This window comes from Mesoplodon bidens (genome assembly GCF_964165515.1).
Source record: "Mesoplodon bidens genome assembly, chromosome: 11".
NCBI classification, from domain to species: Eukaryota; Metazoa; Chordata; class Mammalia; order Artiodactyla; family Ziphiidae; genus Mesoplodon; species Mesoplodon bidens.
The window spans coordinates 67436057-67462537 of NC_138167.1; the positions used below are offsets into that span (position 1 = coordinate 67436057).

Genomic DNA, 26481 nt, shown 5'->3' on the forward strand with positions numbered 1-26481 from the left:
CTGAGGGAACATTGAGGCATTCCCGCCTGGGCAGGCACTTCTCTGACCAGGTGACATTTACGCTGTCACCATGTATAAGGAAGCACGTTCCAGGCAGAGGGAACAGCATGTGCAAAGCAAAGGTCTGAGTTGTTTGTCTGCAAAATTTTTTGGCATTGGGGCTCAGCACGTAGTAAGCCCTCAGTAAATGGGCTTCCCTGGTGGCGCAGTGGTTGAGAGTCCGCCTGCCGATGCAGGGGACACAGGTTCGTGCCCCTGTCCAGGAGGATCCCACATGCCGCGGAGCGGCTGGGCCCGTGAGCCATGGCCGCTGAGCCTGCGCGTCCGGAGCCTGTGCTCCGCAACGGGAGAGGCCACAACAGTGAGAGGCCCACGTACCGCAAAAAAAAGTAAATGTTAATTGAATGTGATCTTCTTGGCCTCAAAGAGGACAGGAAGGGGAAGAAGTAGAGTGTGAGGGGCCCTGGAGGGAAGATTTGGATGGTCCCCAAGTTTCGGATTATCTTATGTTCCCTGCCCATTTTGTCTACCTCTGCCGAGTGGCATGTGGTGCAGGTACCTTAATGCAGTGCAGCTAAGCTGCCAGTGTTCTCATCAGGGACTCGTGCTAGGTCCCTGCTTTGTCAAAGTCCTGGGAGGGGCGGTGCTGGAATTAGGCTGCGTTTGTTCACATTCCTGTTTGCTGCTGTTTTAGTGCATCTGAAACCCTATGCTTGGCCAGAACTTAGAAGGATGACATGGGGCCTCTGTCTGGTTGGTTGTATTTCCAGTCTTGGGTTAATGGTGGCTCAGTGTCTGGCATGATGCTTTGCACAGAGTAGGTGCTGAAATCGCTTTGCCTAACAAACCAACAGTTGGATGGGTTAGTATCATTGCCACACAGGATAAAGCTGGAATTATTCTTGAGAAGTGATAGGTCAGAACAGGATTGTTTATTAGAACTGAGTTATATCAGGAGCTGACAGGTACATTAAACAGCCTTGGGTGTGTTCAAGGACAGGCTCCGTCCAATGGTCTGGAGGTCTCAGGCCTGGGCTGAGAGGCAGGAAGCCCCACAGTCACCTCCTTTTCCTTCTCCTCTGGGGCGGAAACCAGAGAGGGAAGATCCCACCCAGAAAACTTTTGTTCCTAACCTACATCACTTCCAGTTCTACCATGTTTTTAAAAAGTCACACACGACAAAATGAGTATTTCATGGAAGGTTTGCAGTGTTTCAGCCTGTGAAAAACAATGGGGTTCTCTGCTTTTGAAAATAGTACTTGTTGATTATAGTAAATTTGGAACCCAGAAAAGATTGGAGGATAAGAATAGAAATCACCCCAAATTTCTGATAACCAAGAAATAATCACTGTTGAAGAGTGGGCATATTTTCCTTCTCGGCATCATCTTGCACTAGCTCATTGTTCACATGACACCGAGTTGCAAGCGTTTACCCATGACATGAAAGTTAGCCGTAGATATGAAAGAATCAGAGAAGTTCTAAAACAGAGCCCCTTGGTGCTTTATTTCAAGGTCTGTAGGAAAGACGAGGTGTCCACCCTTTTTGCTGGATGGCACCATGGTGTGAGGAGCCGGCAGGGCACTGCACAGAGTCAGAGAACCTGGTGATGACCTTGGGCCAGTCACTTGCCCTCCAGTGGGGTTATTCATCCTCCTCTGCCCACCTCCTGGCTGCCACAGGGCTCAGATGAGGTCCCAGGTTGGAAAACCTTGAAATCCACCCTGCCCCCAAGAGGAGGGCCTGGTTTCTGTCTTGGAGGGAGAACCGGTCTTCACTGGCAAGTGAAGATGGATAGAGAAGGTGTGTGTGTGTGTGTGTGTGTCTTATTTTCCAACCTGCAGTCTGTTTTGTGATCCCCCTGAAGACTTCAGTATCCTTGTTCGGGAGCCACGATCTGAGGACCCTTTAGCTTCAGGCCATGGGTGGTCCCAGGATGGCTGTCCCCGGCCCTCACCTCAACGAAGCCGGTGGAATGAGACCTCTGGAAGTTACTACATCTGCCGCCCTGAAAGTGATTTTCAGATAAGACAGCCTCCCCACCCTGGGAGAAGTGTGTGGAGTTTGGTGCCTTTATTTTTCTCCTGCTACAACCCCTGTGGGCAGCCTGCACCCAGGGAGGCCCTGTCCTGTTGGCAGGTGGCTGAGCACCTCCACTCTGCTGGGTGGGGCTGTTTCCCAAAGCCTTCTGGGTTATCTCTTACAGGAAAGCTCCAGGGGAAAAATAACTAACCCCACGGCTGCTGCTGCTGTAGCCACTGGCAGAGGCTCCTGGTCTCCATCTCTAGCAGCCGTGTTTTGTTTTTTTTTTTGCGGTACGCAGGCCTCTCACTGTTGTGGCCTCTCCCGTTGTGGAGCACAGGCTCCGGACGCGCAGGCTCAGCGGCCATGGCTCACGGGCCCAGCCACTCCACGGCATGTGGGATCTTCCCGGACCGGGGCACGAACCCGTGTCCCCTGCATCGTCAGGCAGACTCTCAACCACTGCGCCACCAGGGAAGCCCCAGCCGTGTTTTTTGTTCTGTCTGGAATGAACAGAGAACCTGGGATTCCATCAGCTGTCATTTCGGGTGCCTGCAGGCACAACGATAGGTGTTGGTGAACGGATGTGTGTGAGGAAATTAATATAATTAATGTTAACATACTACTTAGTACTAGTGTTACTCTTTTTTTTCTTGTTTTTAATCTAGTTTTTAAAAATTTTTATTGGAGTATAGTCGCTTTACAATGTTGTGTTCATTTCTACTGTACAGCAAAGTGAATCAGCCATACGTATACATATATCCCCTCTTTTTTGGATTTCCTTCCCATTTAGGTCACTGCAGAGCATTGAGTAGAGTTTCCTGTGCTATACAGTAGGTTCTCATTAGTTATTTATTTTATACATAGTATCAATAGTGTATATACGTCAGTACTAATCTCCCAATTCATCCCACTCCACCCCACCCCTTCCCCCTCAGTATCCATACATTTGTTCTCTACGTCTGTGTCTCTATTTCTGCCTTTTTTTTTTTTAATTTATTTATTTTTGGCTGTGTTGGGTCTTTGTTACTGCACATGGGCTTTCTCTAGTAGCGGCGAGCGGGGGCTACTCTTCCTTGCAGTATGCGGGCTTCTCATTGCGGTGGCTTCTCTTGTTGTGGAGCCCGGGCTCTAGGCGCGTGGGCTCAGTAGTTGTGGTGCATGGGCTCTAGAGTGCAGGCTCAGTAGTTGGGGCCCACAGGCTTAGTTGCTCTGCGGCATGTGGGATCTTCCCGAACCAGGGGTTGAACCCATGTTCCCTGCATTGGCAAACGGATTCTTAACCACTGTGCCACCAGGGAAGTCCTCTGCTTTGTAAATAAGATTATCTGTTTTTTCAGATTCCACGTATATGCATTAATATATGATATTTGTTTTTCTCTTTCTGACTTATTTCACTCTGTTTGACAGTCTGTCCGTCCATCCACGTCTCTACAAATGACCCAATTTCGTTCCTTTTTATGGCTGAGTAAGATTCCATTGTATATGTACCACATCTTCTTTATCCATTCCTCTGTTGATGGACATTTAGGTTGCTTCCATGTCCTGTCTATTGTAAATAGTGCTGCAGTGAATGTTGGGGTACATATGTCTTTTTGAATTATGGTTTTCTCAGGGTATATGCCCAGTAGTGGGATTGCTGGGTCACATGTTAGTTCTGTTTTTAGGTTTTTAAGGAACCTCTGTACTGTTCTCCATAGAGGGTGTATCAGTTTACATTCCCACCAACAATGCATGAGGGTTCCTTTTTCTCCACACTCTCTCCAGCATTTATTGTTTGTAGATTTTGTGATGATGGCCATTCTGACCGGTGTGAGGTGATATCTCATTGTAGTTTTGATTTGCATTTCTCTAATAATTAGTGATGTTGAGCATTTTTTCATGTGTTTGTTGGCCATCTGTATGTCTTCTTTAGAGAAATGTCTATGTCTTTTGCCCATTTTTGATTGGGTTGTTTGGTTTTTTTTGGTATTGAGCTGCATGAGCTGTTTGTATATTTTGGAGATTAATCCTCTGTCAGTTGCTTCGTTTGCAAATATTTTCTCCCATTCTGAGGGTTGTATTTCGTCTTGTTTATCATTTCTTTTGCTGTGCAAAAGCTTTTAAGTTTCATTAGGTCCCATTTGTTTATTTTTGTTTTTATTCTCATTACTCTAGGAGGTGGGTCAAAAAAGATCTTGCTGTGATTAGTACTAATATTACTAATCCTCACTGGAATTGGTGTAGGGCTTTGCAGTTTGCAAGTTGCTTTTCACATATATCATCTCATTTAATCCTCCCAATGGCCCTGGCACCTTGGAATTATTGTGCCTACTTTGTAGGTGGATAGACTGAGGCTCAGAGGGGTGAACTTGCCTAAGATCCTGTGGAAGGAAGCAGCCAGGTTTTTGATTTCGAATCCTGTGCCCTTACTGCTCTGAGTGACCCCTTCAGCACAGCCATGGCCCCCAGAGAGCCTGCATTCCCATTGGGAAGGCCAGCAGGTGGAACTGCTGCTTAGACTTGGAAAGAGCGTTCATAGAGGATCCGGTCGAAGCTGTGGGCGCCCCAGGAGACAGCAGTCTGCTCTGCCTGCCGGTGGACGGGGGGCCCAGGCTCCCTGGGGAAGGGCAGTTGAGCTGGGGGCTCTGATGGACGGTGGAGGTGGGCAGGTGGAGAAGCAGGGGAGGGCTTTCCAGGTAGCAGGACCACCTGGAGCACAGATGCAGGCAGGTGAGTGGAGGAGTGGAGGGAGTGAGCTCTCCCAGAGCAGTTGGCGTCAAGGCCTCACCTCCCGGCAGAGAAGTACATCTCTACATGTTTGTCAGTAGGTTTTAAACAAATAGGGTGTGTGAAAAATCTAGATTTAACAAAACAGTACGTACTTGCTTTACAAAGAAAGCTTGATGCAGTGGTTAGAAAAATGTTAATAGCGATAACCTCAGTGCATTTAAGTAGGATTTGACTTAGAGGCGTTCCTGGCTGTCCAGTCTGTTGGAGCAGAGCACGGGCTGGGAAACGGGGAGGCTGGCAAGGGTGCTGCCTCTCACATGCTGGCTTTGCTTTGCCAAGAGGTGTCTCCCACTTGGTTGGGGGCGGAAGACCATTTCTTCCATTTGCAGTTCTCAGTAGATGAGCCAGATTCGTGAGGGTGGCAGGAAGCCCTGCCCTGTCCGCTGCATTTACCCAGCTGTCCTCACTCACAGGGAGGACACTAGGTATCCAGAGGCCCTCCTCCATCCTCTGCCAGCCACCGCTTGATGAGTGAGGTTTAGGTGGCCATTGCTGTTACGTAACAGGTCCGTGATGGACACAGCAGTAAATGTCGTGGAGCCTGAGTGTGTCTCGCATGGCTGTGGTGTCCCTACAGCTCACGCACGGGAAGTGGCCAGAGGTGCTTGTCACTCGTTCAGGATAGCTAGACTGGAAGCACCCCACCGTCTCGGGCTCTGCACTTCCACCTGTCCCCGCCAGACCTGCTTCTGGTGCACGCTCCGTGGCCTGCCTGCTCTTACCCTGGCGCCTTTGCCCAGGGAGACCAATTAGGGCCAGGTGTCGTGGTGACTCCAGTCATCTCCCACACTCCCCCCTGCCCTGGGACCAGGGCACCAGAGCCTGTCCGTTCTGGGAACAGCCGAGAGGCTGAACGGGTCTGGCCCTCCACTCACAGGTGAGGAAATGCGAGTCCATGGACCAGGACACTGGGCGAGTTGGGGCTGATTTGGGTCCAGAGCCATCTCCCGACCCGGTGCTCTCTCTGTCTCTACTGTGTCTTCATCTGGGCATCCTTGGAAGTACATGTCAGTATTTTCCCCAATAATTAGGCTTATTTTTTGGATGAGCAATTAAGATGTATCCTGCCTCTCTAGCAACATTTTCAAAATTACAGATCCTTGAAGGCTTTCACCCAGCAGTTGCACTTCTAGGAATTTATCCTACAGATGAGTTACCACGTGTGCAAGGTTAGTCATGGCTGCCTCATTTTTAATAGCAAAAGGTTGGAGGCAACCTGAAAGTCCATCAGCAGGGGCCAGGAACAAATTATGGTCCATCCAAACCATGGACTACTGTGCAGCCATAAAAAATAAGATGGAGACTCCATGCACGGATACAGAACAACCACCAAGATAGATTGCTGTGAAGGTAGCGGGTACAGGATGTATGTCTGGTGTGCTTCCATCTGCATGAAAGTGAAGGGAAATAGAAAGTGCATTTGCTTATGTATGTGCTCAGGGTCTCTGGGGATTCACACAAAGTTGGTGACTGCAGTGCCTCTGGGATGGTGGCTGGTGCCGGGAGACTGTTCACTGGAGACCCTTCGTACGCTTTGAGTGCCGATTCATGTGAATATGTGACTTTTTCAAAAAATTAAAATGAATACAATTAAATAAACAAGAACCATAAGAAATGTATCCTCACCCTCTTGCCCAATGCAGGAAGGTCAAGGCTACCCCCTCAAGGACCAGCCATCCTCATTCAGGCCCCTGACCATCAGCTAATCAAGAATGCAAGCTTGGGTCTCATGAAGGGGACCAGGTATTTCTTGGGAAATCCGACCCCTGGCCCCAGCCCTGGAGAAATGTAACCACCTCCCTCTGGCCCCTCTGAATCACCGCTGTTGTCTGGCTTGTCATGTAAATCCCTGCTCTGATATGCTTATTTCCCCTGAAACCTTCAGGGGCTTCCCCACTGGCACATAAAGACCCTGTCCCAGGCCCTGTTTACTGGGTCCCCTGTTGTTGAGCCACACTTGACTGGTCGCTCTTTTCTCCACGTGCCTTGTCGCCTTCCCACCTCCGTGCCTTTGCTCATGCTGTTCCCTCTGCCTGCTTGCCTTTCCCTCTCTGGCAGTCTCCACGTGCCCAAATCCTCTCTGCCTCTCAAGGCCCACCCAGCTCAGTTTCCACCTCTTTCGGCCTTCTGACCTCCCCTGCTTCTTTATCTGTTCCTCTCCATTGGCACTTAAGCCTTTTACATTGTGTCCTGGGTGTCTGATTCCCCACTGGGCTGCGGGCTCCTTTAGGGCAAAGTCCACATCACAACCCCTGTTTTGTTAGATGTTTGCTGAGTGGGTGAATGGTGGCTGCTCTCTTCGTGGTGGGATTGGGAACCATGGGGGGCGGGGCCCGTTTCATATCTGTGAACCGTGGTGCCTGGCACAGGGCAGGCCCACCCTGCAACAGGGATAACAAGTCTTATGCCCCAGTGCTTTGTGTGCATTCTTTCCCTCATCCTCGCAAGGACCCATGAAGTGCTCTGGTTCAACTTTGGTTCCCCCGTAGCATGAAGAAGCAAAGCGAACATCTTGTCCAGGTCACACAGTTAGAAATAAGATTTGGACACAGGTCTGGCTGCCTCCAAAACTCCTGCATTTGATCAGTTTATTCTACCACTTCCCCTGACTCATGAGTAATACTGATCCCTTGGCCCACTCTCATTAACTGCCCCACTGGCCACAGGCAATCTTATATTGTTATTTGAGTGTATTTTCTTCCCCACTGGACTGTAAGCTCTTAAGCGGTTAGAGCCTTGCCAGAGATACCCTTTGGACTTAGCACATAGAAGGTGCTTGAAAGTGTATGTTTATTAACCTACTCCAGTAAAATACACAACTAGATGTACAGCGCGATGGATTTTTACCTCTGTAAATACCCGTGTAAACCACTGTCCAGATCAAGCTGCGGAACATTCCCAGCCTCTCCCTGGGGGCTCCCTGGGGCCTCCTCCATCCAGGTCATGAACCTCTGAGGTAACCACTGTTCACACCTCATCACTACTGACTGTTTTTGACCTTCTTGCAAATAGAATCATATAGGAAAACCTGTCGTGAGAGTCACCCAGGTTGTGTAGAGCAGTCCTTGCTCACTGTGCCATGGAAGTCCACGCTGTTTAAATATACAGTTGACCCTTGACCAGCATGGCTTTGAACTGTGTGTGTCCACTTATACATGGCTTTTTTCAATAAATACATACTGTGCTACATGATCCACAGTTGGTTGAATCCGAGGATGTGGAACCGCGGATACAAAGGGCTGACTGTAAGTTACGTGTGGATATTTGAGGGTTGGCGCCCCTGACCCATTGTTGTTCAAGGTTCAGCCATCACTATTCATTCTGAGGATAGGCATTTGGGTTGTGTCCAGGCTTTTTGTGTTATAAACAGGCCTGCAATGAAGTTTCTTGTTCTTGTCTGTGTGGCACACATGGACTCCTGTGGGGTGTGTACCTGGGGTGGAACACTGACTCGCCCGACTCAGTACACGTTGGCATGGATGAAGTTCAGGCTAGGATTTCTCACTGGGCTGGAGCTGGGCTTTTTTTTTTTTTTTGAATTTTTGAATTTTATTTTATTTATTTTTTATACAGCAGGTTCTTATTAGTTATCCATTTTATACACATCAGTGTATACATGTCAATCCCAATCTCCCAATTCATCCCACCACCCCCACCACCCCGCCACTTCCCCCTTGGTGTCCATACATTTGTTCTCTACATCTATGTCTCTATTTCTGCCCTTGGAGCTGGGCTTCTTGCCAAAGGGGCAGGTCAGGGCAGGTTCAGGGGTCTCAGTTTAGACAGCCTGCACCCAAGGGCTAGCGGGATTGTTCAGGGTTCCTCATCCAAAGGGAACCCGTTTGCTTAGGGCTGGGTGGGGTTTAGCTGGATGAAAAGGTGGTCTCATTAGAGGGACACAGAGTCTAGCTAGAGAGACCGAGCACTGGCCCATCCGTTCTCAGTTTGAGAGAAAACTGTAAGGATCAAAATTTGGCCTGGTATGTATTGAAAAAAAAAAAAAAAAAAAGACTTAATTACAAGGCTGAATTAAGTAAGTGTTTGCTGAAGGATTTTGGATTACTTTGTTGTTCTCTTTTATTTCTGCACCTACCCCCTGCCCCCAGCACCAAGTGAAGGACAGATACATGATTGGATGGTTTTTCTTTCCTGTTGAGAGATTCGTGGGAACTTGACCCCAGGAGAACAGGGACAGATGTGGAACCACTAGCGTGGCCTCAGCTTGTCCGTGTTGATCGAAGGGGAACTGAGAGATGGGACCCTGCCCCCTCGTGAGGGCATGTGATCCTTTTTCCAAAGGCTAACCAGGCAGCACCGCCCAGCCCTTGGCTGCTCTTTCCCTCTAATCTCCTCTGGAGAAGGGCCAGGCTGTGGGTTGCTGACCTGCTCTGATGTGGGTCAGCCTCCCCCAGAAGACAGCCACCCAGAAGTCCACAGAACAAACAGCCCCCAGAGACCGGAGGGCCCGTCATCCCCAGGCAACTGAAGTGAGAGCAGTGGCCAGTTCAGATTAACCGGTGCTCAGGTCAGTGCTGCCTAGTGAGCTCTGCGAAGGTGGAGATTCCTCCACGTATCTTAAGTAAAAGAACCAAAACCCCCACCCCAGGCTGCGTTCGTATTCCGTATTCTGGAGACGTGCGTGCGAGCGTGTTGCCAGCCCAGTTTGGCCCGTGGGTGTGTAGCAGCTGCCCGAGCGAGCACTTCATGGGTGCAGCTCAAAAGGCTTTGGATCTGAAACTGATGAATGAAACTATGACCTCAGAAGATTTAAAAAAAGAGCCAACTACCAGAGACAGGACTGGCCCGGGTCTCAGAGACCGTTGGGAGTGTGCTCTCCCGGCCTGGCTGAAGGATGCAGTGATTGAAACGGGAGTGAATCAGCACAGGTAACGTCGTAGGGTGCCGGGCCCTGTTCTCAGTGCTTTCCTTATAGTGATTTGTTTCTTCCCTACAGCTCCCTCGGAGCTAAGTGTGGCTGCAGCCCATTTTACCGCTGAGGAAGCTGCAGCAGCAAGAGGTTGTATAACTTGCCCGCAGACGCAGAGCGAGTAAGTGACAGAGCTGGAAGTCAAGTCCAGGTGTCTGACTCCAGAGCCCATGGCTCTTCAACAGTCCTTGGATATCTGGGCACCTGACAGGACGGCACGGGCAGCGTGAGGAGCCATTTACCAGGATTCTGTGGGCAAATGACTTTAGCCCTCCAGGCCTCTGTTTCCTCATCTGTAAACTAGGTGTATTAGTTTCCTACTGCTGCTGGTAACAAACTGCCAGAAACTTAGTGACTTAAAGTGCAAATTTATTATCTTCTGGTTTTGAGGCCAGAAGTCTAAAATGTATTTCACAGGGCTAAAATCAAGGCGCTGGCAGGGCCGTGTTCCTTCTGGAGGCTCAAGGGGAGAATCTGTTTCCTTGCCTTTTCCAGCTTCTAGAGGCCACATGCATTCTTTGGCTCAGGGCCCTTCCTCCAGCTTCAGAGCCTCTCTTTCCCAGTCTTGTAAGAACCCTTGTGATAATATCTGGCCTACTCAGATAATCTGGGATAATCTCTTTATCTCAAGATCTTTTACTTAATCACACCTGCAAGGTCCCTTTGGCCATTTAAGGTAAAATATTCACAGGTTCAGGGGTTTAGGATGTGCACATCTTCGGGAGGCCATTATTCAGCCTTCTAGGCAGGAAATCCGTGGGAGACACAAAACAGCAAGGTGTCTCCCAAGCATGAAGCTAAATGGCAGAATAAAATCTGGGTGAGATGGTGAGATTCTCTGAAATACCTAAATTCCAAGGCAGGTGGCTGAGTCTAGTGATTACACAGAGCTCTGTAGCTTTTCTGGAGAAGGTGGGTGTCTTCAGAAAGGGAGTCAGCCTGAGACGTCCCTCCCAGAGAAGGACGGGGTGGGGCTTGTGTTAGGGGACGTGAGCGTTTGCATCACTCCGAGTTGTTTGCTAAGGCATGGCTTGGTTCATCAGGCCTCGCCAGGGCCTGGTTGAATTTTACTCGAGACCCCTCAGTTCCCTGTACTCCGATCCTGTACTCTCACGTGCCCTTCTGGCAGCTAATAGGAGGTGGAGAGGACATTCATAAACTGGCACTCCTTCCTTTTCTTGGGAGCTGGGTCTGCCCAACCCTGTTCCCTCGATCCCCTGAAGCCTGGCTTTCTGCACCCACAAGGTGCACTCTGTCCAACCTTGTGGCTTGGTGCTCCCCAAGGCCCTCTCCGGGGACCTTGATACCCCTGCCAGGATGTTCTGACTGCAATAAGACCTACTCCACATGGCTGTCAGGAGTGCTTTTTCAACTGTAGAGTGCCACAGGCCTGCTCTGGGTACACCCCTGGCTGAGTGTCTGTCAACATATTCCCAAAGCAGTCATTCAACAAGTACTTTTTCATCACAGTACTTGGTCCCTGCCCTCTTGGAGCCCCACTCACAGGATGTTAAGGGAACAAATCTAATCACAATTATGGTAAAGACCAGGGAAGACATGCCACGTGCAAACTGTAATAGGCCGTAGAAGGGGATAGCTAGAAAGGCAGGTGGGAATAAAGATCTGGGGGTGGGGGGAGGAGTAGGATAACATGCCATTCCTGGGACTTGGTACAAGGATGGTGGAGGGTGTCAGAGAGTTTTAGAGTTGGAAGGAGCTGCAAAGCCCAAACATTCATTCGGTTGCCCCCTTATCCAGCCAAAGCCTGTTGAGTGCTAACCATATCCAGTAGGTGCCAGGGATCAGAGCTACACATAAGACATGACCTCTGACCTCCACAAGCTTGCAGGCTGGTTGGGGAGAAGACAGGGACGAGTGACCACCCTTCAGACGTTCTTTGATCAGTGTTCCTGCCCCAGGAGACTTCTAGCCCTGTTTTGTTTTTTTGGGTTTTTTTGCGGTACGCGGGCCTCTCACTGCTGTGGCCTCTCCCGTTGCGGAGCCCAGGCTCCGGACGCGCAGGCTCAACGGCCATGGCTCACGGGCCCAGCTGCTCCGTGGCATGTGGGATCTTCCCGGACCGGGGCACGAACCCGTGTCCCCTGCATCGGCAGACGGACTCTCAACCACTGCGCCACCAGGGAAGACCCTAGCCCTGTTGGATTGGGAGCTTCCTTATTCTGGCAGAACATTGCTAGATTGTGCCAGCTGGTAAAAATGTATCTATCTTGGCAGGTTCTCACCTTCCTGTTGCTCGCACCAGGTGGACCAGGCTGTGTCCTGATGGAGCACTTAGGACAAGTTCCTTTGCCCTCATTGGTGTGGCTCTCCACAATGGAAGATGTGTGTGAGATGGTGTGACTCAGCCTCCATCCTTTGCCCTCACCCAGCCCATCCCTCCCTCCAGCCAAATGTCCAGGTCCTTAGCTGAGCCCTGGATGGTGGGGAGGGGACCAAGTGACGGAAAGCCGGCAGCGTGCAGCACGTGGCTTAATGCCGGACATTCATCAGTCATCTGATTGATTCTTCTCTTCCAGGTCCCTGCTGTGTGTCTGGCACTGTGCTAGGCCTACAGAGAGATGACTTAGGTGTGGGGAGATGGGAACACTGTTAGAACAAACCTCATGGAGCGAGCACGGTGCGGCTGGGCGGGAGTGAGTGGGCCGGCCCTCGGTGAGGCCGTGACGTTGAGGATGACCTGTGAGTGAAAGTTGTCACCCGCCGCGAGGACCAGGGCAGAGGGGAGGGTGCGTTGGCACAGGGGCCAGAGCTACATGTGGAGGGACCTCGTATTGCCAGTACTTAGGGAGGGAGGCTGGGACCCAGCTGGCAGGACCCTGGGCTCTGCAGAGGAGTCAGGACTGCATCCCACCTTCAGAGCCTCACATGTTCTCAAAGGATTTCAGGTCAGGAGGTGGGATGGGGTCATGTTTGAAAATAAGTGTAAAAATAAACCACACTGGATTCCTGCTTCCTTGAGCATCAACCTCCCCGGAGCTCTGGAGGATGGTCCACGCCCAAGTCCCTTCTCCACCTTTCTGGAATCCAGAACGCTCGAAATCCCAAAGGTTCTTCCTAAGTCTGCAGCAAGCTAATTTCGTGGCAAAAATCTGACCTGAATTGATGTGAGACTAATTAGGGTCTTTAAAAGTATCTCACCTTTCTCTGTGGAAGTACTATGTGTTTGATTTCGGGGTGCCACCCAGACCCCTCTGGGGGTGTTACTGCCTAAGCACCATATACAGCACCATAATCCTTCCTAAAGTCTGAAAAGCTCTGAATTCCTAAACTCATTTGGCCCAAGGGTCCTGGTTACGGCACGATGCACCCAGGAAACAAATTCGGAGGCATCCAGTCCCGGCTGGGTGGTGGCGCTGAGATTCCAGCTCAGTTTCCCCGACTCGGAGCCTAGGATTGCAAGGGAGGCGGATGAGTGAGGGCCCGGGTGTGGAGCCACCTTGCCAGTAGGTGGGCCACTGGGAGAGAGAGGCAGGACTGGGCCTTGACTGGGCTTTTGGTCTGATTCAGCCTGGGACTGAGGGCGGCGGGAGGGCAGGGGCAGAGACATTGCGGAGAAAGTTAAGAGCCATGACATAGATTGGCTTTTCCCACTGCTTACAGCACCACTCTTTAGACCTTCTTTACCCACACATCCCTATCAGTAGTAGAACTTTGGGGGCATGCACCCCCAATATATGGATAGTGATGAAGTTATTCTATACTTGTATTACGTTAGTTATACTATGTATATCATAAACCTACACCAAAAACAGAAATCAAAGGATGAGTTAAAGATGTAATAATTTTTAAAAATTAAAAAAAAAAAGTTTTGTTGGTGGTACAAAAACCTTTTGACTTCATGTACTTATTTTTGGAAACTGTCCTCTGATGCTCTGGGAAAGAGCCGTTTGTTTAGATACTTGGTTTTAATGGCCGCCGTCCCTGAAAAAGATCCCTGCCCAGGACATGTAGCTGCACACAGAGGAAATGCATCACTGGCTTTTTTTCTAAATCGGGTTACTCATTTTTCCATCCCATCCACTGTGTACGCAGAGGATTTGTTGAAATTTGGCTAGTACATTTCCATCCTCTCTGATGCCAATCAGATGTTCTTGTGAACTAAATGGAAGGTATTTTAAAGTTCTTAACACATGAGTCCAAAACCCACTCAAATGCTTTGGAAATTTTTAAACAGATTAGAAAATTCTGTTACGTAGGCTTTTAGGAGCTCAGATAGGAGCGTTTTTGTAAGTTACAGACATACTGTTTTTGGTGATAAAATCCTACAACAGGAGAAGCATTTTCACATATACTTTTCCCGAAAGCTCTGCCCTAACTGAGGTTTCTTTCGAAGAGCAGTTCCTTTCTCATTCATTGTGATAACATGCCTTTGCTGTGAAGGGACATATTAAATATGCCTTAAGGTGTTTTTGAAACATCCCTGGGAAGCATATCTCTGATAACCAGTGGTCATAGGAAAAAAACGGGGAATTGGAACTTTTTTTTTTTTTTTGGTAAAAGAAAGATGTGTTGAGCTCAGTTGTTAGGTTTGACAAATCTTTCTGATTGCATTTCTACAAGATAACCAGTAAATCTCTGATCCAATTTCCTGAGTGACTGCCCATCTCTTTACAAATTTGGTGGAAAATTCTACTGTTCTATAGTCTAAAGCTTTTTATTATGGAAAATTTCTAACACAAGTAGAGTGCATAGTATTGATAGAATGCATTTCTACCCGTCAGTCACTCAGCTGCAACAGTTAGCAACATCTGGCAATCTTGTTGCATCTGTTCTCCCCCTTTTCAAAGAACAAAAGTCCAGATGTCATGTTCTTTTTTGCCCTTAAGTAGTTCATTGTACATCTCTTCTTGATAAGAACCCTTTAAAAACTTTTAAATTTTGAAATAATTATAGGCTCACAGGAAGTGGCAAAAATAGTATGTAGAGTCCCATGTACCTTTTTCCCCCCAATGGTGACATCTCAAATTACTGTAGGACAGTATCAAAACCAGGACATGGACATTAGTACAGTACTGTTAACTAGACAAGAGACCTTATTCAGTTTTCACTGTTCTTGTGTGTGTGTAGTTCTATGCAGTTTTATCTCCTGTAGACCCCTGTAGCCACCACCACTATCAAGATACAAAGTATCTCACTGCCTGGAGGGAACTCCCTGTGTTACCCTCTGGGTATCTGTGCGCCCACTTTCCTTGCTGCCTCCGCCAACCACTAATCTGTTCTCCATCTTTATAGATCTGTCATCTTGAGAATGTTATATAAACGGAATCGGGCAGTATGTGATCCTTTGAGATTGGCTATTTTCACTAAGTGTAGTGCCCTGAGATTTGTTTGGACTGTTGCCTGTGTCAATAGTTTGTTCCTTTTTGTTGCTGGGTAGTATTCCATGGTCTGGATATAGCAGAGTTTAACCTTTCACCTGTTGAAGGACATTTGGACTGTTTCCACGTTTTGAGGATTACAAACACAGCTGCTGTGAACATTTGTGTATATGTTTTTGGGTGAATGTATAATCATATCTCTAGGATAAATGTCTAAAAGTGATTACTGGGTTGTATGGTAGGTGCGTGTTAGTTTTACAAGAAACTGCCAAACTCTCTTCCAGAGCTGCTCAGCCATTTTATACTCCCACCAGGAATGTATGTGAGAGCCAGTTTCTCTGCATCCTCACCAGCATTTGATGTCACTATTTCGTATTTATATGTGGGTAGTGATATCTCATTGTGGTTTTAGTTTGCATTTCCCTAATTGCTAATGTTGAACAGCTATTTATGTGTTGGCCACGATCCTTCTTGAGTGAAATGTCTGTTCATGTCTTCTGCGCATTTTCTGATTGGATTGTTTGGGTTTTTTTTTTTTTTTTTTTTTTTTACTGTTGAGCTTTGAGCATTCTTCCTATACTCTGTATTCTAGATGCTGGTCGTGTTGGATATGTGGCTGGAAGATATTTTCTTCCACTATATGGCTTGTCTTTTCATCCTCTTCACAGAGCCACAGCATGAAAGTTGTTACTTTTAGTGAAGTCCAGTCAATTTTTCCTTTTACAGGGTCATGCTTTTGGTGTCAAGTCTAAGAACACTTCGCCTAGCCCTAGGTTTCAAAGATTTTTCTCCTGTGTCTTCTAAAAGTTTTGTAGTCTTACACTTTACATTTAAATCCATGATCCATTTTGAATTAATTTTTGTATATGGTATAGGGTTTAGGTTAAGGTTCTTTTTCTTTTTTCTTTTTTGCTTCTGGATATCCAATTGTTCCAGCACTATTTATTAAAAAGATTATTCTTCCTCCATTGATAAAGACTTTTATTTTTACATACCCACCATGCACCAAACAAAATTGGCAAGAATTCCTGTGTGCTGTGTATTTCAAAGATGTCTTCTTTTAATCGTTGGTTTGTTCGCATCAGGACCCAACAAGGTCTAGGAGATATTGCATTTAGTTGTAATGTCTCCTTGGCTCTTGTTCTATAACAGCCCCTCAGCCACCTTTGTTTATAAGCCACTAATTCCTGGGAGAAACCAGGTCATTTGTCCTATAGACCGTCCCATGGTCTGGCTTTGGCTGCTACTTCCTGGTGGTATCATCTGTTTTGCTACCCTCTGTATTTCCTGGATACTGGTGGTTAGTTCTAGCGACTTGTTTTGATTCCAGTTCACTTCTGGGGTGAGGGTCCTTCCTAGTTGGTGCTGTGTGCTGCCTGTGCACCTCACTAGGGGGCTCCACACTTCTGGCTGCCCCTCTTTGGTGATGTTGACCTTGACTGTGGGTTTGGAGGGTGCTGCCTGTTCCATCCCTTATCAAGTTCCCCATCAGCCTCTCACTTAGTGGTTTCATCATCCACTGATGATCTGTATCTATGCCCATTATTTGTGTTAGGAGTTGCAAAATGGTCATTTTTTGGTCGCGTTCTGTCTCCATTTACTAATGGGCTTTTGTAAAGCAGAACACTCCCCCGACAATGACGTCGTTACCCTCAGATATTATAGACGAAGCAACTGAAGCTCTGAGAGATGAAGTCAAGCCAGCAGGCGGTGGAGTCTGGCAGGAGCTCGGCTTCGTGACTTCACAGCTGGAGCTTGGTTACGCTCCATAGAGACTCTGCCCCAAAGTCCCTGCCGCTTCAAAGCCTACCCCACCCCTCTCCCCAGCCTTGGCCAAGGCAGTTGGTGCTTCCTCGGGGTTCCCTGGGTGCTTGGCACTCACCCTTGTGCAGTGCGGTGGGGTAAGGCCTCTGGGTACCCCTGTTGCATCGAGCAGGCGTGAAGAGGAGCTGTGAGTCCTTGAGGCCGAGGCCGGGTCTTCCATGCCCAGCACAGCATCCAGAGGCCTCCGGACGTGTTTGTTGGAAAGGTGACTCCAGCATCTCCCCTCAGGCTCTCTGACTGACCCTGGCAGAAGTTTAACGTTCAGTCGATTAAGAAAATACAGGGGACCTGCCAGAGCATCTGGGGTTCTGAGCTGCATCCGTGTATCCCCCTCTCTGGCATGTGTGTGCTGCATTGAAGAAAGGCAGCCGGGGGGTGGGGGGGGCCTTTTCCTTGGGGAGCAAACTCCCACTTCTCCCAGGTCCGGGGCTCCACCGAACCAGTGTCCTGCTCACCTGTGGGACCCGGGCAGGCAGAAGTCCTTTCCAGGTAGGTGCCCGTCCCGAGTGTGAAAGGATGGGACCCCAGTGTACATCCTCTGCCACCAGCACCCACACTCTGAAGTTTGCGGGGTCTAGTGCCGTGAGCTGCCTGGGGTCCTGGGAACAGGGTGAGCTCTGGGAGACAGCCTTCCAGGAGCTGCCTTCACCTGCCTCTCTGGGTGTCGGGAACCCTGCATCTGTAAGTCAGAACATTGCCTGAAGTATTTTGGGGGGTTATTATGAAAACCCTCAAGTCATTTGGTGCTACCCCAGGAAGCTGTAAAACCCAGTTTCACATCATTTTTCTCATCTCTAAGATGATAGTGTTACTTACTTCAGAATTGCTGTGAGAGAAAGCATGAGATCCTGTTGGGGAAAATGGTTTGCAAACAGCGAGGGCCACCCGAGAGTGAAGTAAATGGTTTGTATATCACGGGGCCCCCAGCACAAAACGTGGCCAGCGTGGGTCGGGCCGCCGGAGTGCTCCCCCAGGTTGTGGCTTCCCCTCCTGGGAAGTACCTCCCTCTCCTTCCTGCAAGAAGTCAGGGCCCTGGTGAAACGGCTGTGAGCCCTGTCCTGGAAGGGGGCTCTGGGGCCCGAGGGCAGCTCATCCACGGCCCAGGTTGGTAGACAGTAGGCACTTAAAACGTGTTATAGGACCTGGGTTTAAGTCCAGCGTCTAATCTGGGGGCAAGTCACCTGCCCTCTCTTGAGTGGACTTCTTGGGAACCAGATGACCTACATAAGGAGGGCACTTGAGTGTGAGGAAGCAGAGTCCCAGCAAGAAACGGGGCGGAGCCTTCATGAGCTCCCACAGCTGCATAGATGCCCTGGAGGGTTACCTGTGGTGCGGGTTAGGGTGGGGTCAGAGCTCAGCGGTCTCCCCTCTGGGGAGTCTGTACTGGGCCTTCTCAACGCTGCCGTTAGTAGAGGACAAAGCAGCCTTTGACCCACCCGGCTCTTGCTCAGAAGGAGAAGACTGGGGAGTATTTGTACTTCCTGAAGCCCCCCCTCCCATTTCCTTGTATTTGTTCATTTAATTTGGGATGACAGACAAAGATGATGATTTACAACCCAAATCTTCTTTTTCTGGAAATATTTCTGGCACTGGTTTTCAGTTTTGCAACCATACTTACAGGAGCTATTCTTAGACTTGTCACTGTGTCTCTTTTTCAAAGCACCACCAGTCTTTATATAGACACCTTCTCCAGTTTTGAGTTTCCTTATATAGATGACGTCTCCAGTTTTAAGTTTTTAATCTAGATTCTTCTCTTGGTTGGTGTGTTAGAGATCTTTTATTTTGATAGGAAAATAGCAATATAGAGGGCTCTCCTGGGGTAATAACTTACAGCTAAGAGCAGACATGGCTCAGATGGGGGCAGAAGGGTGGGGAGATGGTGGGCAAAGAACCTCTTCTTCATTGCGGGGTCATGGTGCACCCCAGGAAGGCCCAGGGAAACCTCCCGTTGGTGGCAGAATGTTTTGGCTGAGAATATCAGCTCAGACAGGGAAGGCACTGGGAGAGGTCATCTGGGCTGACCTCAGGGTTCAGGCTGAGATGGTTGGGTTTGGGGGTTTGGCCATTTTCTGGGTCAGGCAGTGGGGACCCTCTGGGCCCAGTGAGCCCGTGCAGGCACACGGCTGGTTGGGGTGGAGCTGAGACTTGAGCCCCGGCCAGGGCTCTTTCTACTCTCACCTTTGCATCTGTTTGCATCAGTGGTTGGTTGGTCCCCTGGTCCATTGCAGGTTAGTCTTCCAGGGCCTCTGTTGCCAGGAGACTCCGTGACCCCAGGACGGCATGCCCAACCTGTCAACAGGTGGCAGCACCGAAAGGCGCTTCCGTCAGGGCTGTGGGTTTCGGAAGCCCGCGGAGGCAGGAGTGGCCAGCCCTCCGGAGAGCAGTTCCAGGTGGTTCTGACAGAATGGCTTTGCTCCTTGAGAGCGGTTCCAGCCCCCGGCCGGCATTGGTCCCTGTTTGTAAACTTGCCAGGAGATCCCTAACAACAGCTCTTATAACATCTGGGTTACCATCCAGCGTGAAACCATTCATTTGTTGCCACCAGGGAGTGCGGGGCTGACATGACAGCCCCCCTGGGGTAACTGCCTGGGACCCTGGAGTGCCATCCTGTGTCCCGCCCACGCCCATCTCTCCCACCCGGGATCTTCCTTTATGCCAGCTTCCTCAACTCTGGTCTTTGCTTCTCTCTGAAGTACCTCAAATTCCTTTTGAAATAAGTTGTGAAAATCAATAGATAATAAAATAAACGTTACAAATGGCCTTGGTTCTAAGCTCGGTGCTGGGGATTTAAAGATGGAAAAGTGGTCTTGCCTCAAAGAGTAGGCAGCCTTGGGAGGATAAACGCGAGCAAATGACAGAACTGTGTGTTATGTAGAACAACAGAGGCAGGTGAAATGCATGGAAGTACCTGACTGGGGAAATTGAATGGGACAGGCTTTTAGGAAGAGTGGTACATGAGCTAAATTAAAAGGTGAGCAGTTTGTTGGTGGGGAAGGGCCGCAAAGTCTCCAGAACGGCACAGCTGGATGGTGAGGAATGGATGTTAGCCATTAGGGAAACGGGGGAGAAATGGCAAAGAAAAGACACCCATAGAGGGGATGCCTCAGTGCTAACGAGATCTTGCTAGACCCGGAGGTGTAAAGATGGGCAGAGCCAGCAGGTAATTGCTGAACACCTGCTGTGTGCCCACACTGTTCCAAGTGCCAGAGATCCAGTCGTGAGCAGAATGGGGCCCCTGCCCTCAGGGAGCTTGTGTCTGGTGCAGGAGGCAGTTAATGAACATGTGAGTAATGTACAGTTTGTCAGATGGAGTCGGATGGTAATGAGTGCTCTGGAGAGAAATCAAGCAAAGCAAAGTGGTCAGGAGCACCTGGGGTGAGGGAGGGCTTGCCACATTTGAGCAGGTGGTCAGGGCAGAGGCCTAAAGGAAGTGCGGGAGCGAGTTGTGTGGCTGGGCAGAGACAGCCAGTGCAAAGACCCTGTGGCAGGAGCAGGCTTGGCGTGTCCAAGAAACAGCAGGAGGCCAGTGTGGCTGGAGGGAAGGATCGAGATGGGAATTGTGATGAGATCAGAGAGCATGGAGGGCCCGTGTGCTCTGTTAGGACAGCAGCTTATACTCCGACGGAGATGGGAGCTGTTGGAGGGTTTTGAGCAGAGGAGGGACCCAATCTGGCTAACATCTTAGAAGGTTCACACGGCTGCCGTGTGGGGATGCTGTGGGCAAGGGCAGAAGCAGAGAGATTGGTCAGGAGCCTGTTCCATTAATCCAGGGGAGACATGCTGGGGGCTGGAGTGAGACGTGGTCAGGGTCTGGGCACATTTTGAAGGTGGAAGTAGAGACCTGGAAGGTTCTTTCCAACACCGCCACTGACGCTGGAAGGAGGCTAACATTGCGGTTCCCTCTCTCTAGGCCAGCTCATCGCTTACCCCGAGGGTTTCTCTCAGGAAGCCCCCTGCTGCCGGGCACCATGACTGTGAGGGGGGCCGCACTGGCCCCAGATCCAGCGTCGCCCACAACAGCAGCAGCCTCGCCCAGTGTCTCCGTGATGCCCGAAGGCAGCCCCACGGCCATGGAGCAGCCCGTGTTCCTGATGACAACTGCCGCTCAGGCCATCTCTGGCTTCTTCGTTTGGACAGCCCTGCTCATCACCTGCCACCAGGTACCCAGACCGGACAGGAGCCCCTGAGCCAGTGAGCCCCAGCCCTCTAGGGAGGTCCTGAAAGGTTTGTTGTCCAGCAAAGTATTAGTTAGGCCAGGCCAGGCTACACTGCAGTAAAAAAATAAGCCTGAAATCTCAGGGGCTTCACCCCGGGGGAGTCAGGTTCTTGCTCAGTCAGCCCAGTGCAGGTCAGTTTCCATTCTGTGGCTCCAGCATCTTACAGCTTTTAAGACATCATCCGTCTGACAACTGTGGGGAGGGATGTGTGCAGAAAGCACTCTGGGTGTTTAACCCTCTCAACCAGAAATGGCCCACTTCCATGGGCCAGAACTGGTCATGTCTGTAGCCTAAACTGTAGGGGAGCCTGGGAACTGTGCAGGAGCACAGGATGGCAGTGACCCCTTTGCAGATGAGAAAATTGAGACCCAGAGAGGGAGGAGGGAGGGGAACTAGCCTAGTCACGTACGAGTTGGTGGCAGAGCTGGGATAGAAGTCAAGTCTCCCGTCCCCCTGGGCTCGCTGTCCCCGGGGAGGCTGCCATGGGCTGGGATGTGCCTTGGCTGCCCCAGGAAGAAGGTTTGAAGGTTGCCAAGTGAAGAGGGGAGGCTGAGCCTGTTTGGGTCCCAGTGTTCCCCATCCCTTCTAGAACTCGACTGCTTCCAAGGCTGTTGGCTCACAGCAGACGGGGAATACTTTGTTCTCTTCCTCCCAAGCCCAGGGCTCGGCTGGGCCAAGCATGAAGTCATGGGAGCGGAGACGAGAGACTCTGGCTGCTGGGACTGTGCATCGTGGTTAGAGCAGTTCTTGGCATTTGTATGCAGCTTTTATTTTTTCTTCTGCTTTCTAAAAACCGCAATGCATTCTCCCAACTTCCCAGCAAGGCAGGCAGCACTGCACCTGTTCAACAGATGGGAAAATGAGACAGGCCATTACTGTAGCCATTCAGCCAGGAAGTGCTCCCACCTTCTGTGAAAGTGAGGGTCCCGTCCCTCCCGCCCTCTACACCATAAGTTAGTTAAGGGACGGGGTGGGGTGGGCGACCACCTGGATGCCTGTGTTTTAGCTCCATGCCCCAGGGGCCAGGTGTTTAGAAAGGCCAGGTGGCGGAGGGACACGCACACGCATGTTAATAGCCTCCTCTGCACCAGGCACCCAGTTCCCAAACCTGGCCGTGCACACGGGTCCCCAGGGAGCTCGTCACAGCTGTGGATGCCGGCACATCCCTGGCTGATGTGCATGGTCTTGGGCGTGGCCTCGTGGCCGGTGTCTGCGTGGTGGCCCCGGCGCCACCACGCGCAGCCTGCAAGCTTCATGCACCCTGTGGTTGATGCTCCCACAGCCTCACGGCGGAAGTTTTGTGTCATCACACTTTACAGAGGAGGACGCCAAGGCTCAGGGTTGAGTAACTTGGTCCAGCGCTAGTGCGGACGGAGCTAGACACGGGCTGGTCTTCTCCTTCCGTGGAGCAGGCGGGCCAAGGCGGGCCGTGGGCTCTGACTGACCCGGCCCCTCTGCCCCCAGATCTACATGCACCTGCGCTGCTACAGCTGCCCCAACGAGCAGCGCTACATAGTCCGCGTCCTCTTCATCGTGCCCATCTACGCCTTCGACTCCTGGCTCAGCCTCCTCTTCTTCACCAACGACCAGTACTACGTGTACTTCGGCACCGTGCGCGACTGCTACGAGGGTGAGGACAACGCGAGCGGCACCGGGAGGGCCAGGGGAGGGGGGTGCAGAGCTGGGCCGGGGGCTGTGCACCCATCTTGTCTGGGAGCCAGAAGCCCCTCCTCCCAGCTTCCTCCCTGAGGGGCCAGCCGTCACTTCTTGACCCCCTTCACGGTTTCCATCCAGGTACCAGCACACATGGAGCCAGAGTCTCACCTGCTGAGGTGCTTTGTGGTGTGGCCCCCAAACACCTCCACAGATACCTGGGGGCAGGGACCCTCCACCTGTGTCTCATTTCTCAGTGCCGGCATCTCTGATGGGGGGGTGGGCAGCAAATAAGTGGTCCATTTGTAGGTAGAAACCCCAGGTACAGACGGGTAAGGGGCTCAGCCAGGGGTCCGTGGTAAGGTGGTAGCAGGACTGGACCTCCCTCCCCGCGTGTCTTAATTCTGAGGGCTTTGTCCCCGGAGGAGCCTGTGCTCCTGGGACAGGTGACTCGCTGCCTTTCAGGGGGCAGTTCTCATGTGTGGTATGAAAGCATCACCCGCTCCTATACCAAGTTGCAAGCACCGGCCGGGCCCTGTGCTGGGCCCTGGGCAAGCCCGCCCTCACCCCGCCTGCTCTCCGGGCGTCTGTGCCACCTAAACTGTCAGCACGAGGAGACAGGGACGCTCTCTCCCAGTGGCCCTGGCCGGGGGTGAGCAGGGAGCAGCGTCTTAGAAATTGAGTCAGGTCTGCCATGTCGTACCGTGGATGAGCATTCATTCTGGGCAGAAAGGAGTCCCGGCGTGCTGGGCTGGGAGGTGCTGGGAGCTGTGCAGGGGGCTGGCCACGGCCAGAGGAGAGACCAGCAGCTGGAGGGCATTGCCCTGGGAGCAGGGACGGGGGCATACAAAGCCTTGTGGGACATAGAGGGAAACTTAAATTTTCTTTTTACTGGTGATACACAAAAATACGATGTGATTGGAAACTGCAGTTTAGAAAATCTCCAGATGGTGGGTGGGTGAAGGAGGGGGTGGCCAGAGGCCCCAAGACAAGTCACAGGCCAGCAGGATCTTGAATTCAAGATCCCTGCTCTGATGCCCACTCTCCTCTCGTGGTCCTGCGTTGTCCTGTTTCTCCCCGTACCTGCACTGCTGGTTTCGGGTAGAGTGACCAGACCTGGTATTCCTTATGCCGAGGCCCAGCAGCTCTGGCCACGACTGGTTATTTGCTTCCCAGACCCCAGAGGGCTTTGCCCCGGCCCTGGGCTCAGTGGATATTGGGGTGCAGCATGCTCATCCCCAAAGAAGCTAGAGTCTCTCTTCTTGTCCCACTTTGAACCTGTGCACCCCTGAGGACTCGCAGGGCACAGGAAGTGCCTTTGGACTTGGCGAGGGAATGCAGGCACCTAACAGGCACAGACTGTGCCCCACCAGCCCCTGCGGTCACATTGACCCCTTTTCCCGCCCACCTGGCACATCCGTTTCCCCAGTGGCTGCAGAGCCTCCTCCATCTTGCCTCCAGCATCTCCTCAGAAAGGCCTCCCCATCACTCCCGCTCCCAGCCCCGTGTCCGAGTCCTCTCGGCCTCACCGCGGTTTGTAGTTAAGCTCAGACAGCCTGCCAGCCCGGTTTACTCCGTCTCCCACGTGGGCTGTCAGCTGCATGAGAGCAGGAATGGGCGGAGAACCTGTGCGACAGAGCCAGGCACGTGATGGGTGCTCACTCCTTCTGCATATTTCGAATGAATAAGGGACTTTATTGAACACCTGCTGCATGCCTTGCGTTCGCCCACATGGGGCTTCATTGAATCCCTAGGTTAGGGCATAAATGGGGCTCTAGCGCCTGGTGTTCCTGGAAGCAGTGGAGTCCCCAGGGAGACCTTTGGGCACCTGGGGAGCTGTAAAGGCTGGGGATGGGGAAGGTGGGGCTGAGAACCCTTTTCCGTTCAGCTGCCAGCCTTGCACAGTGCCCAGGAGCAGCCAATGCCGACTGGTTTCTTCAGAAGCAAAAAGCTGATCCCTGATGGGGGCAGAGGTGGGGGCTGTCTCCTATGTGATGGGGGGGCAAGTATAGGCTCCTTTCTCTCCTGGGCCCTGAAGTCTGGGGCGCATGGCAGAAGGGGGGCCTCCGCACCATCCTCCAGGCCTCAGAGGCAGCAGCAGATGGTTGGTAGCTCCCCCCACCCCAGAAACCCTTTTGTTCAGGCCCTGCGTGTCCCAGCTTTCCTCCCAGCCACGTAAAGGTCCTCCCGGGAAGCCTGCTGCCCTGCGAAGCACATCTCCTAGCAACGCTATTATCCGCTTGGCCTCTCCGAGGGAGTTTGCAAACAGCACAGCAGCTGCTGTGAAGTTCAGGCTGCCCCCGAGTTCACCAGCTTGCAATGTCTGAGTCAGTGGGCTTGGCCCTGGCCTGGCCAGTTCGAGCACCTCTGCTGTGTCTCGGACCCTCCCCCTTTGTGGTCTTATCTGCAGCTGCCAGCAGCTGCCAGCAAGAGCTTCCCCTGTAGAGTTGGTGATGGGGTGTGTCCCTTACAATTCAAAAAGAACCCCCCCCCGTTCATTCCTCCTCCCACCCTTCCTCCTCAGTGTCCCAACACCCGGGTGGGATAGGAATCGACTGGGCTGGAGGCCTGGAGCCAGCCCATCCCGCAGGCCACGTCAGAGCCAGACTCTCTGCCGGGCATCACAGAGACATTTGCTTTTCTTTTTAACAAAATTAAAACAACTAAAATTTTACTTTTATTAAGGTAATACATGCACATGTTTGAAACACAGAACTGCCCCCAACTCCTCACTCTCAAAGTCATCCTACTTCAAACTCTTTAAACTGGTTTCTTTTTCTAGAATAACCTAAAAATATGTTTATACTGTTGTTTCCTGATTTTTCAATTTTATGTAGTGTTACATAGTGACTTCCTGCTGTGGAAGGTCTTGATTTAGGTATGTTACCTCCAACTACACACACACACACACACACACACACACACACACACACACACACACACACACACACACACACACACACACACACACACACACACACACACACACACACACACACACACACACACACACACACACACACACACACACACACACACACACACACACACACACACACACACACACACACACACACACACACACACACACACACACACACACACACACACACACACACACACACACACACACACACACACACACACTTTCCTTCATCTTTTTAATGTGACCATATCATGATTTTTCTTAGTCTGTGTTCAGCGTGTACATCGTTACATGTCTGTAAATGTTGTTCAAAGCTGAGCCTTACAGTGTCCCAAGATGACATTTCCTTGTTTGACTTCATTTTTCCTCTGGTTACTACCTGTCTTACTTTTTGGTTTGGTCTGTTTTTTGTGTCTCTATCATTACTTTATTCCGCAAATGCTTCAGTCGAGTGAAAAAAGAAGCCCTCCTGTCAGTGACGCCAGACACATCAGCTCATCTCCTAGCTCTAGGGTTTCCGGGTGGTGATCCTCCTGGAGCCCTGCCCTTCTTGCTCTGGTCTGGACTGGTTGCCCTTGAGGCCTCTTACTGCTCAGCTGTTGTCCCAGGTCTTTCCTTCACCGTCATCCCGGGAATCCTGTCGCCTCTCCTGTCCTGAATCACCTGCTCCCTGGATGCCATCTTTTCTACGTTTGACGTTTGCTCTCTTTTTAGTTCGCGCACATCTTCTAGGAGCTTCCTGAGAAAAAAAGTTGCATGGGAGTTTTGTTTTTTGAAATCTGAAAATTATCTGCAAATATCTT

At 50.9% G+C, this 26481-nt stretch overlaps 1 protein-coding gene across 4 annotated transcripts in view; it reads left to right on the forward strand.

The window, feature by feature from the left end:
* The window catches only part of TMEM184B (transmembrane protein 184B), a 50447-nt gene that overhangs the window by 4252 nt on the left and 19714 nt on the right, over positions 1–26481 (forward strand). Inside the window, exons 1-3 of one of the 4 annotated variants that reach the window (XM_081248910.1) lie at positions 20954–21042; positions 21756–21855; positions 22564–22729. In XM_081248910.1, coding sequence (XP_081105036.1) covers positions 21787–21855; positions 22564–22729 — 235 coding nt within the window. In that variant the 5' untranslated portion in view covers positions 20954–21042; positions 21756–21786. The other 3 variants (XM_081248909.1, XM_081248911.1, XM_081248912.1) reach the window with 3 other exon arrangements.